This window comes from Melospiza georgiana, chromosome 7 (assembly GCF_028018845.1).
Source record: "Melospiza georgiana isolate bMelGeo1 chromosome 7, bMelGeo1.pri, whole genome shotgun sequence".
Taxonomy (NCBI): Eukaryota; Metazoa; Chordata; class Aves; order Passeriformes; family Passerellidae; genus Melospiza; species Melospiza georgiana.
Window position 1 is genome coordinate 29,939,961 of NC_080436.1, and position 17,696 is coordinate 29,957,656.

At 44.2% G+C, this 17,696-nt stretch overlaps 1 protein-coding gene across 1 annotated transcript in view; it reads right to left on the reverse strand.

Annotated features, from left to right (window-relative positions):
• SEMA5B (semaphorin 5B) overlaps window positions 1-17,696 on the reverse strand; it is a 197,772-nt gene that overhangs the window by 27,855 nt on the left and 152,221 nt on the right. Inside the window, exons 14-16 of the mRNA XM_058027940.1 lie at window positions 9,051-9,168; window positions 3,469-3,650; window positions 323-466 (exon numbers count right to left, since the gene is read on the reverse strand). Coding sequence (XP_057883923.1) covers window positions 323-466; window positions 3,469-3,650; window positions 9,051-9,168 — 444 coding nt within the window. The remainder of the gene's footprint in view (window positions 1-322; window positions 467-3,468; window positions 3,651-9,050; window positions 9,169-17,696) is intronic.

The following is a 17,696-nucleotide window of genomic DNA, read 5'->3' on the forward strand; positions in this document are numbered from 1 at the left end:
TCCAGGGATGGATTGGAACGGAGTAACTGTGTCCATAAACTCTACAGTGCCAACAGCAGGCACAGCTTCTGCCTTCGGGGAGGAGGTCAGCCCTCTGTGTGGGACAGGAATACCTGCAGAGGTCAGAAGGGTCCTGCTTGGGAGTGAGGGCAGCTCTGAAGTGTCTGATGTTCACAGGCTCACTGAAAGAGGGTGTCCATGCATCCCTCCCACGCTCCAGGATTGCTTCCACTCTGCACTTTGAGCCCAACAGCCTCAATCTGCCTTCCCAGCACCACTACAGCCACAGGAGTGAACACACAGCATCATGGCCAGCCCTTACCTTTCCTCCCTGCTCTGTCCAACGCAGACCCTGCCCCCGTACCGGGGAGCAGGATTGCTGCAGGAGCGCTGCCGGACCTGGAAGCCGATCCCACAGGAGGTGCTGCATGGGGCCCAGGAAGACCACGGTGTCCAAGCGCCATTTCTAGCAAAAAGGGTGAGAGAGAACAACTATGGGAGAAGTGTTGAACTCATGGGAGAATAGATCATTCATTTCAACCAGACTTTGTATTGGGGGAGTTTTTTAAAAGGGATTTTCAAAAGTGCCTAGCAGTGGCCTAACTTTCCTCCCTTTGAGGTCTCTAAGAATTGGAAAGGAAGACAACTAAGCCAATGCCTAATGATTTTGAAAATATCTCCTAGAATTTACTGGGCAATAGTGTGGTTAGTATAATTTTCATTGACTATTCCCCATCATCTTCCCCATGTATCATAACCCTGCTCTTCTGACCCACTGGCTTATCCCAAAGTTGTATGTTCCAAACTCTTCTGCATAAAGAGTTCTGGTTTTGAGGATACGAATGCCAGCTGTGCTGAAGGATATAAAAAAACCTACCCTCTGCTAATTCAGTAGGTACTGATGCTTTAAATCTTTTACAGCAACACCACTGCCAGCTCCCATGTTTTTATCACAAACCTCATAATATCTTGTGTTTTTCTAAAGCCTTCAGCATTGAATCCTATTAAGTGGAAATCTGAAATTTCATTAAAAATAACAATAATTGCCTCTAGCTTTCATGGCCGCCTGCAGACGTCACTGTAGTGTGACCTTAAATCTGTAGCAACCAGAGGCAATTAAGAGCTCAGAGGCAGGATCGAGTTTCATGGTTTAATGAGTGATCACATCTCTGCTGAACAGTGGTAACACAGCCTGAAGCCAGGGTGATGTAAAACCGCCCAGTTCACACCTCAGCGCTGGAGACATTGGCAAAGCTCCTATGAGAGGCTGAGCACGTGCAGGTGCCTAAACGTGTGCTTACACAGAAGCCAACATTTTCATCTTTAAAATCTTGCATCTATTAAAGCTCACCTTCCTCTGATTTGGCAGCACTGGACCTTGAAGCAGGAGAGGAGGAACCATATCTCATCCATTCTGTGCTGCAGGTTTCATTTCATATGGAGCCAGTGGTAACGCTCTGTCTTATAAAACTGCCTAATCTTGACACTTCAGTGCCTTAAGCCAAAAAATATCTTTCCTTGGGTGTGTTTTTTTATAAAGAAAAACCTTTCAAAAAAATCTAGTCAAAAAACAACTCAGGTGCTCTCTGACTCTTGAAAGCTAAGCTTGAAAACAGATGTTAATTTTCAAAGCATTTACTGAACTAATAACACTGCTGGCAAGAAGTATTTTCTGGCATAGCACCAATCAGGGCAGAGGATGAAAGTTAAAACCCACATTGCCCTTCACAGTTTTTGTATTTTTTATCAACTCTTGCCTGTTCTTGGCAGCTTTATTTCAGAACCCTGATAGATCTTTCCCCCCTCCTCTTCTTGTTCTCTTATCCTTCTCCCTCTCTCCCTTCCCCTCTCCCACCACAAACAAGGTCAAAGAACAAGAAATCCACTCATATAAAAATTCTATTATTCCATATTATTCTGACATGTTTTAAACTACCTACTACCTCCCCACTCTTTACCCCAAAAGAATGATTTTATGTAAAATTATGAGAAAAAAAATCAAATGGAAGGTTGCTGTTACTGCTGCAAAAAGAGCAAGTAATTTCCACTAAAGAAATCCTCAAAACCCCAACAATTCTCAACACCCATTTGTGTTTCAGGATTTTTAACAGAAATAAAGACACCTTCCACTTTCAGATCTCCAGCTTTTTAATAGAACTCATCTTTAAACATCCTACTCCCTCTTTGCAGAAAGAAATCTCAATGCCATATGAAGTCAATTAAAGGAAATTTGAGGGCTGAAGCGGATGTAAGATGACCAGATGTCCCTATTTTTCAAACCGTGCTGTTTTCGTGTGTCTTAAGATTGAATAATCTGTTTTTCATCCCCTTCTTAGAAGCTGTTCCTGCCTTAAGAGGCATCAGAGCAGTGCTGAGAAATCCATCCCACTGGCATGTTTTCCATTTGTCACTGACAGAGAAAGCCTGCTTGGGAAAAGCTTTGCTCAGCCCACAGTGGCAACACAGGGGTAGGAATGACTGCACACCTTTTGGGCAACACAGCCCATAACTGCAAGGAGAAATGCCAATTAAAACATGAGTATTGCTGAATTTTTGGTGCCAAGGCCAGCACTGATCTCCAGGGATGAGTCAAGAGACAGCTGTCCTTAATGCAGTGAATGTTTATGGAGAAGATAAAGTAGATAAAAACTATATTGACCCAATATTTACCAAAATCCTGTCTGCCTCCACCCTGATTAAATAGTGCTTACACTACTGCATCATCTTCCCTTGAGTCATGACATGATGTGATCTGAGGGTGGTGGGGCACCACAGACACAAACATCATGGCTATGTTTGGGCATCCTACAGGAGGACATTTAGCTTCCATACTGCTAGAGCTGAGCTTCAGGCTCCCATGGACAGGCAGTGCTTTGGCCCCAGCTGAGCTGCCTGTGCTGCTCCAGCACCATCCTGGCAGTCATCTCCCACACCTGCTGGCTGCCAGAGGATGAGGAGCTGCTCTCACCTGCACAGCAGACAGCCTGTGCTGCAGACAGGTCACAGACTCACAGAACAAGGCAAACACACCCTGCCTGGAGCTAGGCTCAGCCCCGTCCTTACAAGTGCTGCTCTGAAAGAGCTCTGCTTGGTTTTGGCAAAGTGGCCTTGGAACCCAAGCTCTGAAAAATTATGGGCTTGTTGATTTTTTTAGTCTGCTGTTCAGCTAGCTGACAGCTACCTCTGCCTTACTCATCTCCTCCTGGATGGGTGGACTACTCATTGTATAGGTGAAGGAAACCAAGGCACAGTAGAGTGTACAGTAATTTGGGGTGTTCATCTTCCAAGAGCCTTGCCTGAGGGCCCTTCACTCAGAGCGCTTGGGTTTCTTCATTGTACACTAACTTCAAGCTGGACCTCACACACCTCACACTGGCTGGGATACAATGGCATGGTCACAAGGAAAGAGCTAAGCTGTGGATACACACAACTCTTGCTCCTTTGAGAAGCACAAAGATGCTGAGGTACCTTGAACAATTTGCGACCTCAATCCTGGCCCCTTCACAGCTGCGACCTCCACAGCGAGGACGAGGGCTGTCACATGAACGTGATCTACACATACAGGAGCCTGTGCTGTCCCCATCTGAGTGCTCACACAGTTGCCATGGGGACCAAGGCCCCAATCTTCCATTTGTTGTCAGGTTTTTCACCTAATTTTAAGAGAAAACAAAGTCATTAATAGCAAGTTTACATTTCTGGAGACAGGCCCACCACAATAGAAATGCCAAACAAAGCTGCCGGGGGGATTAGGATGCATCTTAGATGGGAGCTGTCTGTGCTTGTGAGCAGGATTCACAACAGAGGGTTGTTTTCAGACAATGCCACATCAATATTTACCCTCCAAATTCCACGCTGCATACCTAACATGTGCACACAGGCACCAAGCCGACCCAGCCAGCACCACACCAGGAGCAACATCCATCTGCCACACCACACAAACACCACGCTCCCTGCTCCACACTGCACAGATTCAGCCTTTCAAGCAACACAGTGGCCCGTACTGACTGACCCCACTCCATCATATTCCAGCCTCTGCAGGGCTTCCTGCAGAGTATTTTCCAAGTTAGTGTTCCTATAACCATAGTGACCAGCTGAGAGGCCTTGCTGAGTTGGTGCTGCCCAAACTTGCAGTAACAATTATTTCCCTTTCTAAACTGAGGCATAGTCTAAATGGCTGAAGAACAAAAAGTGGACATGATGGTGACTAGCATTAATGCTGAGGATCACATAGTCACCTACAGAGTAAGAATTCATCTCAAGACAATTTATAGACCAGACCATACTGCTATCTGTTTCCTCTGCCCTTTGCTTCATGCCTGCACAGCCCTGAAGAGGCTGGGACTTGACAGCTTCCTGCATGCTGTAGTGAAGGAAAAACAAAGTAGTACTGGCAGACCAAGAGCATGAGAAACAGAACTGTTTCCAGGCTGTGACAACCCTCCAGCAGACAGGGTGTCAGAGCTTGCTCTCCATTTGCTTAACCAGTGCTTTCAGGGGAGCCCGAAGCCGAGGGCTGGGAGACCAGATTGCCGGGGCCTTTGCCCCCAAGGCTGTCTGGAGAGGATGTGAGCAACTTGCTTCTCCTGGAATCCCTCCTGGCTGCTACTGCCTTCTTGTGCCCACTCCACCGCTACTGCAAAATCCTGCAGCCCAAGACCATGTCTTGAAAGCTTCCCTGAACACTCCTGTCCTGGCATCGCCTCTGCTACTGACCTGAGAAACACGATGCAGAAAGGGATTGGTGCTGGCCCTGCCAGCCTACAGCTACTCCCTTGTAAGAGCACAGCACCATGATGCACTTCTGCCCTGCTGGCTCGCTCCATGCTCCCTACCCCATGCCCCATCCCAAAGTGCCAGGCAGATGGCACAGATGGTGGTGCCTGCAAGCAGCTCATGCCTGTGGGGTGACCCATGTGGTGGTGGGGTGCTCAGCAGCTTTGGTAAAAGTCTGCAGCAAAGGCAACACTGGATTTGGCCTCAGTGTTGCACACAATGAAGGGTGAAGGCAGGAAGAGGCTGGGTCTCTGGCAAGCAGCCCTGGCCCCAGATCTGAGCCAGCTACCCTGACAAACCCCACAGTGCCATGCTCCACTGAGCCCTGCTGCCAGCAGGATCAGTCCCCTGGGCTGCCCCAGAGGGGGAATGATTGGCTCTGCTCTACAGAAGGCACAGAGGGGCTGTGAGCCTGCTCAGCAGTCATGCAGGGAGCCAACCACAGCCAGGGGAGGAGTGCTTCCCAGCATTCATCCTCTGAAACATGCTGCTCTGTGCTTATTCTCCACGACTGGCACTATGTTAAAACACTCCGAATGTACCTCTGGTGGGTTGTCATCTTCCCCTCTCGCCCATCTACAGCAGCATCAAAAATATGCAGCAGTGGCATGGAAGCAATTTAGATCTGATACTGCACTCCTCAGGCTGCAGCTGGGGGTTTCAGGCATCTGCTGTAAGCCTTTGTTTGCAATAGATTATCATGTAGTTGTAAAAATTTGCTCTGGGCTGATGGTTACAAGGCAAGATGCCCACGGAGGAGATCATGGAGCTTTGTTGTTGTTGAATTTGCTGTTTTAAACATTGTTTAAAAATCAATACAGTTGGGTTTCTAGAGGTTGGAGTAGGGGAATCAAAATAAGTACTTTGAGGTATTTAATACTAGATTTTTATCTCATTTTCCTCCTGCCTTAGAAAAGTCATAATCCAAGTATTGGATCATTTCTATTCATTTTTGAGCCAGAAAGCCTTGCTGATTCCAGCAGGGAGTTCTGTTCCGAAATCAATGGGATGATGTGGCCCGTGGCATCAATTAAAAAAAAAAAAAGCAAATAATCATTGGCTCATAAGTGATACTGGGAAACAACCCAAAAATTAAACAAATAAGCAACCATAACCAAAGTGCTGAGATTTATAAACATGTCATACTGTGAGTGTGGGAAGTTTTTATACTTAAGAAATTACATATGGATTATCATTCCATCTTTAAATCCACAAAAATAACTTCAAAAGAGTAAACTTAGGAAGTGGTATAAAAACCCATATGCACTGATCTTTTTCAGGAATACCTTTATAAGGCAAATCCTTTGAAGCCTACACGGTGCCCATCAGGCAGAGAGGACATCTTTAAAAACACATCTGATCAAATGCCCTTCTCTCACCTGACAATATTGCCATTTCTGGAATTCTTGTCTTTTTTAAACTGCCATACTCACACCAAAGACCGAATCTTTTTCTTTCTTCCTTGGAGAATCTAAAAGGACAAGTGCAGGATCTAAAAATTCAGACTGACCACTCCTAATCTCTGCTACCAGGATATTTTCCATGTTTATTCTGATATTACAGGTGGGACTGGAAGCATTCCTTGTTCCTTCAATTAATCTATTCTTTATCTTGGGATTCAGATACAAACTGCTTATAATTTTGCCAAGCTTTAATTAATCTGGAAGTTGCCATGTTAGCTGTTTGATGAAAGCTAAAATTCTTGCAAAGTTTCAGTCAAACTGCTTAAACCATTCATAAAATCAAATTTAGAGGAAAAGACTGTTCATAAATTGCAATATTTTCCTTGAAACAGACTAGTGTTCAGAGCAAGGAACTGAACTTTATGTCCTTGTAACACCTTTTTGCAATTCCCATGAAAAGCCATTCAAAACTGTCCAGAGTACAAAATCACTGGGACATGGGGAAAATTCAGTTTTCAGAGATTCATGGATTTTAATCCCAGCACCCAGACTCTTCTGTGCACAGGAGATGCTTCAGTGTGGGCCAGAGCAGGACCACCGTGAGCACTGCAGCTCTGAGCAGCTGAGTCCACATGAATTGGCAGCAGGGTACAAGACACCCAAAAACAGAGTGGGGAAACTGCCACTGATAGCAAGAAAATGAGGTAGCATGGAACAGATGCAATATGAGTAAGATAGGGGTTTGCTGGAAACACAAAGTGGGACTGGGATGAAAACCTGGAAGGAAGATGATTGTTTGGCTCAGGATATGGACGATGATACACTTTACTGGGAATACTCAATTCCTGACTTGCCAACCACCCGCAACAGTGACACCATGAGCTTAGCTAATAGTTTATTAACTAAGCTAAAGTTCCTTTCCTGCTGGTGGCTCATGTTGGCATCAGTAAGATACCACAAAATGGGATGCATCTGTTTTTCTGAAATCAAAGTGCACCTCACTCCCTTCTCCCAGGAAAGCAAGCACAATCCTGTATCAGGACTCCCTGGGATACTATGGACACATACATGGGAGAGCAGTTTAGTTTGTGGAATTTGTGTGCTACCATTTCTTAATGTTAAATTGGTTGAGATTGCAACCTCAGTAACCCTTAGGAGATTCTGGATGTTATCTAGTAATACCATACAGTAACCATTACCCCATGTATTATGTTAACACTGCATGATTAAGCCTCCATCTGAAGTCTCTTAATATTAAAGCTGGATAGTGGAGATCTGTGGCACAATGTAGTGCTGTACAAAGATGTTCAGACTAGCTCTGAACAAGCCTGTTTGCACAAGAGCAGCAGTCAAGTTGTGTTAGTGTTGTGGTTGACTCATACAAATGCCTGGCCCATGTAGGATATAATTCAATAATATGCCAGTTCTGGCTTTAAAAGTTGCTGAATGCCAGTCTCTCAGCTGTGCCAGGACATCTGTTTGTGGGCTAGGCTGCAGAAGAACTCACTGACATTAGCTGGGTTAGGATAAGTTTATTTGGGAGGGGTGCTTTTAATCTACACCATTTCACACTTGACTGTGATCTCACATACAGCTGTACCAGCACAGCTGAGCGCCTGGTGCTCAGCCCAGAAAAGCAGGGCAGGAAAAGCCAGGACATCTTATGAGAGTAACTCATCCAACTAAACTCACAGACAGGTCTTTTGCAGGAATGAAGTCTGGCATTGGGTCATTACATTCCCCTTCCCTTTCAGTGCTCATCTGCACATGCTGTTCTGGACCCTTGCTTCTTTGTCCATGACCTTTGTCCTGCACTGAATACAAGGAAATACTTGGATATTGCTGATGCAGGTGTTTAAATGAGCCATCCCACTCCATGTCAATGTGAATTCGTTCCAGTGAGTGGCAGGGGTTAAAGAAAAAGGAAGCACTTGCATGTGGATTTTAAACAGCTTGGCAGCCTGTCAGTCAAAGAGCACAAGGCTGACACATGTAACAGAACAGGAGCATCTACACAGAAAATAATCTACAATGGAATTTTAAAACAAATGTAAAATGCACCCCAAGAGCAGTCAAAGCTCCTGAATATTCTGTGCTGGATTTTTATGACCTTGAAACAATGACCTGGAGTAGTTTGTTCCCTAGTGTGCACCACAGCAGACATGTTCAAACTAGAGGATTAACACCTCACACACCTATCAACAGACACAGGCATTAAGCAGGATGAGATAACAGCATGGGCAATCAAGAAGCACTGCATCCCAGTTCAACACAGAAGGGTTATAAACACACAAGCCTCTGAATCCAGCAGTGAAAAACTCAAGCCTGCCAAGCTGAGGATGGATTGAAGTAATGACTAATATTTCCTGGGAAAATATCTTCGGAGTAAGGAAGATAAGGGGAATAAACATCCCAGCACCTCCAGACAGAAATAGCGTACTGAAGATATAACCCATCCAGCCCTCTCTCCCTATCTACTGGACTTAGCAGTATTAACATGCTAATTGACGTTAGATAATAACAATGAGCATTAATGACAATTTCTCCTCCACCCTCAATTTATTTAACAAGACTGCTTTTTCATTCCCTTCCATCCTGGAGGTACAGTTCAAGCAGCAGGAATTATACTCAGCCAGACAGCTTCTGGGGATCACAGCCAGGAACTGGATATTGTCATCAGAGAAAGGTGGGTGGCTGGGAAGGGAGCTGGAGAGTCAACTCAGACTGATTCAAGAAGAGACATTTATTTTCTATTCCCATCTCTTGGAGACCAGGACCAGGAAAAAAGGCCATCTCTTTGCCATATCATGTAGATATCCCTTCTACACATACACACATCAGTATACATAAAATTTTTCCACTTCTTCCACTTACTGGGCACTCAGTAATATTTTGGGTCCAGAGGCTCATGTTGGAGCTGTCCTCAATGGTGGTGCATCGCTTCTGCTTGCTATCCCAGCCACAGTAAGGGTCTCTGGCTCCCAGGCATTCCCTGCATGTGCAAAGACAAAAGATTAAAGCCCTTTAAGACTGTCTAGCTCCAAAGACATGTATTCAAGTATAGTCCTTGTATGTGACAGCTGTCAACTGCACCGAGGCTCAGCAGAAGAAACAATTTCTTTAAGCAGAGGTTTACCTGCTTGGAAGGGGGGAAAAACGGATAGGAGGGCGATAGGACACAAAGCAAATATCACTCATAGAAGCTGTAGATTAAAAATCACTTCACTCTTCTCCAAGGCCTAAGGAAAGAAAATGACTTTACAAATTTTAGTCAAAGAACACTTGTCATTGAGATATCTTTGAGCCCCCATCACACAGCAGGCCAAATCTCACACAAAGCGACCTCTGTGACTATGTTTTCTGACACTGTGTCCATCCGAAGGGGTTAAACAAGCAGAATTAGCCAATGGACTGGTAATAAAGGCTTTCTATTAGTCTTGGTCTTTGCTGGAACAATGGTTTCATTTATAATCCCAGCATCAAGATGTCAGTTTGGAAAAGTCACAGCAGAACATTATTTCTAAGCTTTTGGCTGCTTTGAACACTGCTGTATTCATTTTCCTCCTGAATCCATATTTACAGGCTAAGTGTGTGTTCCCAACATGTGAGCTGCTAAACAAAAATATCTAGGGCTATTACTGCCACTCAGCAGTGAAGATCAGTCACAGAAGTAGTCTGTACCGATAAAATTCAGCTGTATTGGTCGTTCCCATGAGTTGCTTTCAAATTGTTAATTTTCATTAAGAAAATATAAAGGTACAAGTCACATCATGCATGTATTAGTGAAAGACAAAGAGAGGACTAAAACTAAAAATATTCACAACACTATTTTTAATCCCTATGATCCATTCTCTTCTGTCACACAAAAGGCTGATAAGATCTTTCAAAAAATCCCAAATGACTTGCAAACTGCCAATTAGACAGCAGCAAGGGACCGGGGAAATATTCAGTTCGAGAAGCTAAACAGGAGAGTAATAAAATGTATTCTAAGGCAAGGTATCAGTATGATTAACGAAACATCAACACCCCCCCTCCCCCCCAAATGCAATGAGATGTGAACTGTTCCCTCCCAGAAATCTTTGAAATCCTATTAGCCTGTAATCAGCTGCAAATGAAAAAGCAAGTCCCTCACACAGCTGAGAACACTCTATTAGTCTGTACTGACTCCACAGTGATTTGTCCCAAAGCAAACCCCAGACTGCTTTGATGTCTGGTACCCATTGCTTTATATATATCTATACACAGACACATTTATATTTTAATTATGAGTTTCCACTTTGCTCCGCTCCTACATTTCCTCTGCTAAAGATTTCACACACAGAGTTGTAAGGAACAAAACTTCTTTTTCATGCTTTAGGAAGGTAGTTACAATGACTGTCTCTACTGTATTTTTCCTTCAGTTGCTTCAGCACACCCAAAGAAAAGGCAAAGACGATTTTACCCCAGCCCCAGGCAACAGAACATCAAATATTTACCTAGAAAATGGCTTGGGATCCTCAGTCCAAGGACACAGAAGGGACATGTGCTGCTTTTCTTATTACTTTGGCTAAAGACCCCTGTTCTGCTGTTTTGACAGCCTCACCCACGAAGGGGGCTGCTGCCACATCCAGAGCTGCCTTTGCTGTGCAGCAGCCCCTCAGCAAGGACAGCACCCAATTCAATACTGAGCACATCCTGGGGCATCTGCCCACACTGTGACAAGCTGGCACCTCAGGAGGAAACTGGGCAGTTTCTAAAAGGTAGAAAAAGCGAAGAAGTGAGGGGGGGGGGGGGCGGGGGGGAAGGTCCTGCCTTTCCTCAGAGAGCCTTTTGGTCAGGCTTTCAGACCCTGACACCACATACACTATTGTTCAGACCCTGACACCACATACACTATTGTTCCCAATTGCATGAAGCCATTTCACTGGGCACCCAGCGAGTTGAGAGGGGTCATTGTAATTCATAACGGGGAAGGCTGTTGCGAGCATCACCCTATTATGATACACATTTTCTCTGAATTTAATTTATAGGAAAACATGTGCTGCATAAATTCAGGAAATAATCTCCATATGTTCTGTGCTGCAGCCCTCAGCCACTCTGCAGGCTGCAGCATAGCCCAGCTAGGCACTGACCACTCTGCTGGCACTGCCATAATGTATGTCATGGAGCTAATGGGCCGCTCTTGGCCGGGAGCAGCCGGCTCTGGATCCCTCACAGAGCTCTCACTGAATCACAGCCCACGCTCTCCTGCCACTGCTGTGACCCCCAGCTGACAGCCACCAGCAACCGAGCTGCACGGCTGCCAGGGGCCCTGGGGATGGGCACTGGGAAAGGCTGGCATGGCAGCCCCTGTGATGGGCACTGGGAAATGCTGGCATGGCAGGCCATGGTGATGGGCACTGGGAAATGCTGGCATGGCAGGCCCTGGGGATGGGCACTGGGAAAGGCTGGCATGGCAGGCCCTGTGATGGGCACTGGGAAAGGCTGGCATGGCAGGCCCTGTGATGGGCACTGGGAAATGCTGGCATGGCAGGCCATGGGGATGGGCACTGGGAAAGGCTGGCATGGCAGGCCCTGGGGATGGGCACTGGGAAAGGCTGGCATGGCAGGCCCTGGGGATGGGCACTGGGAAAGGCTGGCATGGCAGGCCCTGTGATGGGCACTGGGAAATGCTGGCATGGCAGGCCATGGGGATGGGCACTGGGAAAGGCTGGCATGGCAGGCCCTGGGGATGGGCACTGGGAAAGGCTGGCATGGCAGGCCCTGTGATGGGCACTGGGAAATGCTGGCATGGCACCTGTTGGCTGGGAGCTGCAGCCAGCCCCATGTGCTGCATCTGAGTTCCTGCACCCAGCCCGGGCTCTGCTGGGCTGTCAGAACACACACTCTGTAATTTAACAACCATCACAGCCCAGGACTTCTCATCTCACGGCAGGCCTTAAAACCATTTGAAATCTGAAAACAAAATAGCTATGCTGTCTGCCTCCCTTCAGGACTCAGAGCACACTCATCTGCCTCAACTCTGGTGAGAAACCTGTTATATCAACAGCAGCGATACACTTAGGGGTAAGGAGAAATGTATCTACTTAAGCAAAATTTTGCCCATTTTTCTCTCTTTTTAAGCAGCAAAAGCATTACAATGTATGTAATGCAAGAAAATGACATTTCTGGCAAATACTTCCAGTGAACACTTCAAAAGCCAGCCTAATTTATATCCTAACAGTATCTTTAAAATATATATATCCCTGTTTATGTCATTAAAAGATAAAACCACATCAGCAAACACATACCAAAAGACAAATATATGCAAGCACACATGCATACCCAAATCAAAATGTTTCAGAAATACACTGTCATTCTTAGTAGATCAGGCACCATGGTGTGGAAAATGCAAAGATATCACAGCATTTCTCTGTGCTCATAACACAAAATAAATTGAAATGTTTACATGTAAATACCATTTTGTATTATGATACTGGTGAAAAATCTCACAGAGGCCACAGGGCCTGCAGTCTTGCGGGGCAGTATGTAAATACTGTGAAATAAGATACAAAGGAGTTTACATACAACAATGAAATTCTGATGTTTCAAAGGCAATGGGACTTCTGCCACTGGCTTGGTTGCCCAGGTTTTATATTGTACATAAAGGGAACATTTCACTTAAGTCTCTTCAGTAGCAGGCTGGGAATGACTCAAGGAACTAATGAGACACTATTCTGCTGTCTCCCACCACAATTCCCAGGGGTAGAGGGAACCCATTATCCCAGAAGACTACCTGAGCATAGCAGGTTAACACTGACTGTCTTACTGCTAATGACTTAGTTAATGAAATCCTACTAAGTGGGATGCTTGTGAAAGTAAGATGATGATGATGATGATTACACCTCATGGCCCATGCCCTGTTTCCCTCTGGCCATCTAGTAACCTCACATTCAGTGAGGACTTGGAACCTCCTGACAGATATCTAAGACATTGGATTTATTTTGATAGGAAGAGGTTGGATTTATTTTTATAGGGCATTAATATCAATAGTGATTCATTTTAATTCATCGCCTCACAATAAATGCCTTGTGTGAGGCATAAAGACATACACTGAAAAGTTCAATTGAAAAACAATTCCATTTGAGCCTCCTATTCAAGGTGTTTTTTTCCTCCAGTTCCTCGTTCTCACTTACTAAGGTCATTTGCATGAAAATAAGATCTTGCTCGTAAGAGCTCACCTGCTGCCAGCTGTTTGGGAGCTGTAAGCCTCCCTGCTGTTGGCTATTGCAATCATTTCTACAGCAGTGATCTGAGATAACACAAAGGATTAAGACTCTGCAACAGGGACACTATCACTAAAGTCAATGGAAACTCTTACCTATGACTCAAAAGAGTTTTCATATGGTCTTTGACAGCCAGTGTGCTGAGCCTTCACTAATGGTATGGGCTGTAAAAGGGCTTCTGCTTCCAGTATGCTAATGCTGCCCAAGATCCATTTTTTTCGCAATGTCCTGAATGACATCTTCTTTCAGAATCTTCATTAAAGCTTAAACATCTGTATTTAAAAAGTTTTTCATTCCCACTTTAATTTGCTCTGGGTCTAGACAACCTCATCTTTTGGTCATTTTTCCCTGAAAGTTAAAATTTTAGACTGAAAATGAATCATCAAATCAATGGAACCAGACCCAAGAGGTTAGGCTTTGACAGACCAAAGGAAAGAAAGAATTACTACAGCCTCTTCCATTCTTACTACCAGACAGAAGACACATAAAAATGCCATTTTGTACCAAGAGCCGCAAAACTCATTCAAAATATTTACAACTAAGAACTTTGCTCCTTTCATCTGCCAGGTTGTGCTTACTCTCCCAGTTTTCATTTCCTCTCTTTCATTTAACTTTTTATCACTCCTTTTTTACAACTAATAGCAAATAGGAATGGAATGGCAGGACATGATGATGTGCAGAGGCAAGGCTCTAGACCCAAAGGCTGAGAAGTTCCTTCCCAAACTGTGTTTGCTCACTGCACCAGGAAACAGTTCTGTGTTTGCGCTCATGAGCTTGGAACCTGCAGTGAAGGTCCTGTTTGTCAGGGAGACACAAGAACTGTCTCTGTACCTGGTTCTTTAGACCCCACGGGCATCACCAGGCAGTCCATCAGAGGCACATCCACTGGTGCAGGATTTATAACCCCGATCCTGCAAGGCACTGAGCAAGCTTCATCCATGCTCAGCATCTCAGGAGCATGGGCAGTACAGGAGTGCCCCTTGCTCTTTTGGGGAACAAGATCTCAGAGTTCCAATTCCACGCTGGTTTGTTGCACTCTTAGAATGGTTACCTGTGAGGGAACAGCCCTTTGCAAGCAATAAAGGGGTTTTAGCTGAGTTAGTTGTAAGCATGAGGCTGTGTTTGGCAGACAAGGGTAGCTTACTGTCCCATTGCAAGCAACCTGCAGAGGGGATGAACTAAACAAATAACCATATTAGCTTCCAGCCAACCAAATCACAATTACTGACAACCTCAACAGCCTGTGCAAGGAAGAGTGGACCTCTGTCTTCCCCAAAGCCAGATGGCATGAAAAAAGAAAAACGAGAACCAAAAGGATGATTGTGGTTTAAAAAAATAAGATTGTAAAGGGAAAAAAAGCACCAGACATTCTAAAAATCCTTCCAATTTTGATACCTTTAAAAATTCAGACTGCAGAAATGAGTTAGTGATCTGTACAAATTCATTATCTTTCCCCATAAGAAGAGAAGCCAAGTGGAACTGAGCTGCTTTAGTGAGATGCTGGTCAAGTAGCAGCTTCATTTCTCAGTTGGTGAATATAACATATTCCATCCCAGATGTTACTGCCCTTTCCTCAAGACCAGCAGCCACATCCTACATAAGGAATTCACAGGGCTATTTGTGGAGCAGACCCCAGCTTGGGAAGAGCATGCTGCAGCTCACAGTACCACCACTGTGAGGGGTGCAGTTGATGTTAATGTGGACAGACAGGGTTTGGTATTTTGGCATGTGATACTGGATGCAGAGGCAGAGAAGCTGAAATGGGTATGTGTCATTTATCACCCACACATGCTTAGCATCAGTGATTGCTCCTCTGCACATGATTTGTTTTGAATGAATAAATTAAAGCCACGGTGTAAAGCAACCTCCAAAACTGAAGTCCATTTATGAGTCAAACACATGTTATTTATTAAAAAAAAGCAGTGCACAGACAGAGGATTTTCAGGCAGTTTCATCTCATTTTCTTTTCCACATCAGGGAAACTCTTGCTAGAGTTCACCTTCTGGCCTACCATTTTCAATATCACTTTAATCGATTGAGGTTTATAGATTATGGCCTTGCACAAGCTACACAACTATTCCATTTCTTACTTTCTGACATCCCATTCCATCATCTTCTAGCAACACTGACTTCTTTATTGGATAGGAATTTATTTTTATTTTCAAAGCTGTGAAATAAAACAACATTCCATTTATCCAAACATGAAGATTAATGCCATCTCTGATTAAATCTGGATTTATGTTTACATTAGTAAAACAGATTAGTAAAAAAAAAAAAAAAAAAAAGAGTGTTCCTTCATGAACACTTTTAGAAACTCTTGTCACTGTGCCAAACAAAACTGACCTCTAATAAAAACAAAAGTACAGAGGGTCTCTGACTACCAGTGACAGGATCATTCATCCACAAGAAAACTCAGATACTATTGAAGTCCTAATGAAAGGAATAGCCAGAAGGAATTCCTGAATGCAGGGCATGTTTGTCGGGGTTGCAGAGCACCACCGTTTCCAAGCCTCAGCAGGCTTTTGAGCCTTAAGAAAACATGGTCCCCAGGGCTGCCATATGGGAAGAGGCAGAGGGGACCAGGCATCCTTTTGGAAAGGCAGCTTGGGCAGATCAGTGCACTCAAGTGTTACTCCCTGTCTCTGCCCTGTGTCAGTCAGTGTCTGGAGGCAGCTGTCACATTAAGACGTGCTCTGCTCCTGTGCTTCTGCTCTGTGGCTGCAGTTCTGAGATCTCTGTGTGCAAACTGCTGGAGTTTGGTAGTGTGGGTGGAGACAGGCAAAGGGTGGCTTAGGCAAGAGCAAATCCACTGCATGAGAGGCAGACAGGTGCTTTATGCAGCCTCTGCAAGACGATGATGATTTAAGAACACAAGTTACACTAAAATGGGAACTCAGGATGGGAAAGAAAAATGCAAAGGCAGAAAACTTAGAAAGCAGTGTGAATGATGATAAAGAAACCTGAAAATAGCCTACAGTTGTCACCTAGGCTGCACAAAGTAATCCATATTCAAGCAGCTCCTTTGTGAAAGTAGGATTTTGTTAAGATCTGGGTAATTATTTTCTGCTCAACAAGATGCAGATTAAACTGGATAGAACCTTTGTAGATTAATGTATCTTGGAAAAGTCAAATAAATATTAGACCATCCATTACAGCCTGAGGATCAAACACATCTGCCTTCTAATGCAGGGATATTTTAACACTGTATAAGGGCCAAAATGGTTCTGCTACATATTCTCCAGTGCTTCTTCCCATGAAATCATAATAACACCATCAAACAATGTTCATTCCTTTTTTTAACAAGAGAATATCACTTAAGTAAATGGATATTCTTGAAATCCAGCTTTACCTCTTGCAGACTGGAGTGTTCCAATAGTTCTACAATACTCAGTATTTTGATAGAAGATACCAAATATTGTACAATATTACATTTTTTGATAACCCATACATATTTTATGTATTTATATGTAGTTCAGTTTTAAACTGAAGCCAGCAAAACCAAATTTGCTCTGACTCCAGATACTTCCTCTTCCCCAAACAGGTAAAACAGCACATCTCCTGATAAAAAGTTAATGATGCATCTGTAGCGATACATTAACTCAGTATTAACATTGGACACATTTGTGTTTGCCCTGCAAATTCTGCCTGAAGCTTGAGACAAGAAGAAAACGAGCCACAGCAGCAGTACGACTGCAGATCCTTTCATCAGGAGCCACGTTACTGAATGTGACCATTGCCTAGAATACAAATCTTATGACAAAATAGTAGCAAATGGCAAGAATTGACAGATGCAATGGATATCTGCCCTGGGGCTTGCTGGTAGCTTTAGTTATTAATCTTGTTTGTATAACAATAGCATTGATGTCATTCTAACATAACATATTCCAAGAAAACGACATGCTTTCCTGTCAGTTGCCACTGTGTTGAAAGTAATTTCACACAGCCCACCTAGCAGGCATCAGATGGTAATGACTTTTAGACAGCATTGATCTGAGCTGGCCTACAGCCAAGCTCCTAGAGGTAAAAGGATCTGTACACTAAACTGTTCCTAAGTCCTGTTGGCAGGATGCTTTAAAAATAGGGAGCAAACAAAAGCCCTGGCATGTTCAACCTGTGTCCTCCCTCCTGGCAAACCCAAAACGAGTTGGCAACTTAGTCATAATAGGAAGGAGATAAAAGGAAGTGAGTCCTGAAATCAGCTGATTTTGTTTGCTTCTTCTGAAGTGACCTTTGTCTGTTTCAGCAATCGTATTACTCTGGACTCCAGCTACTGCTA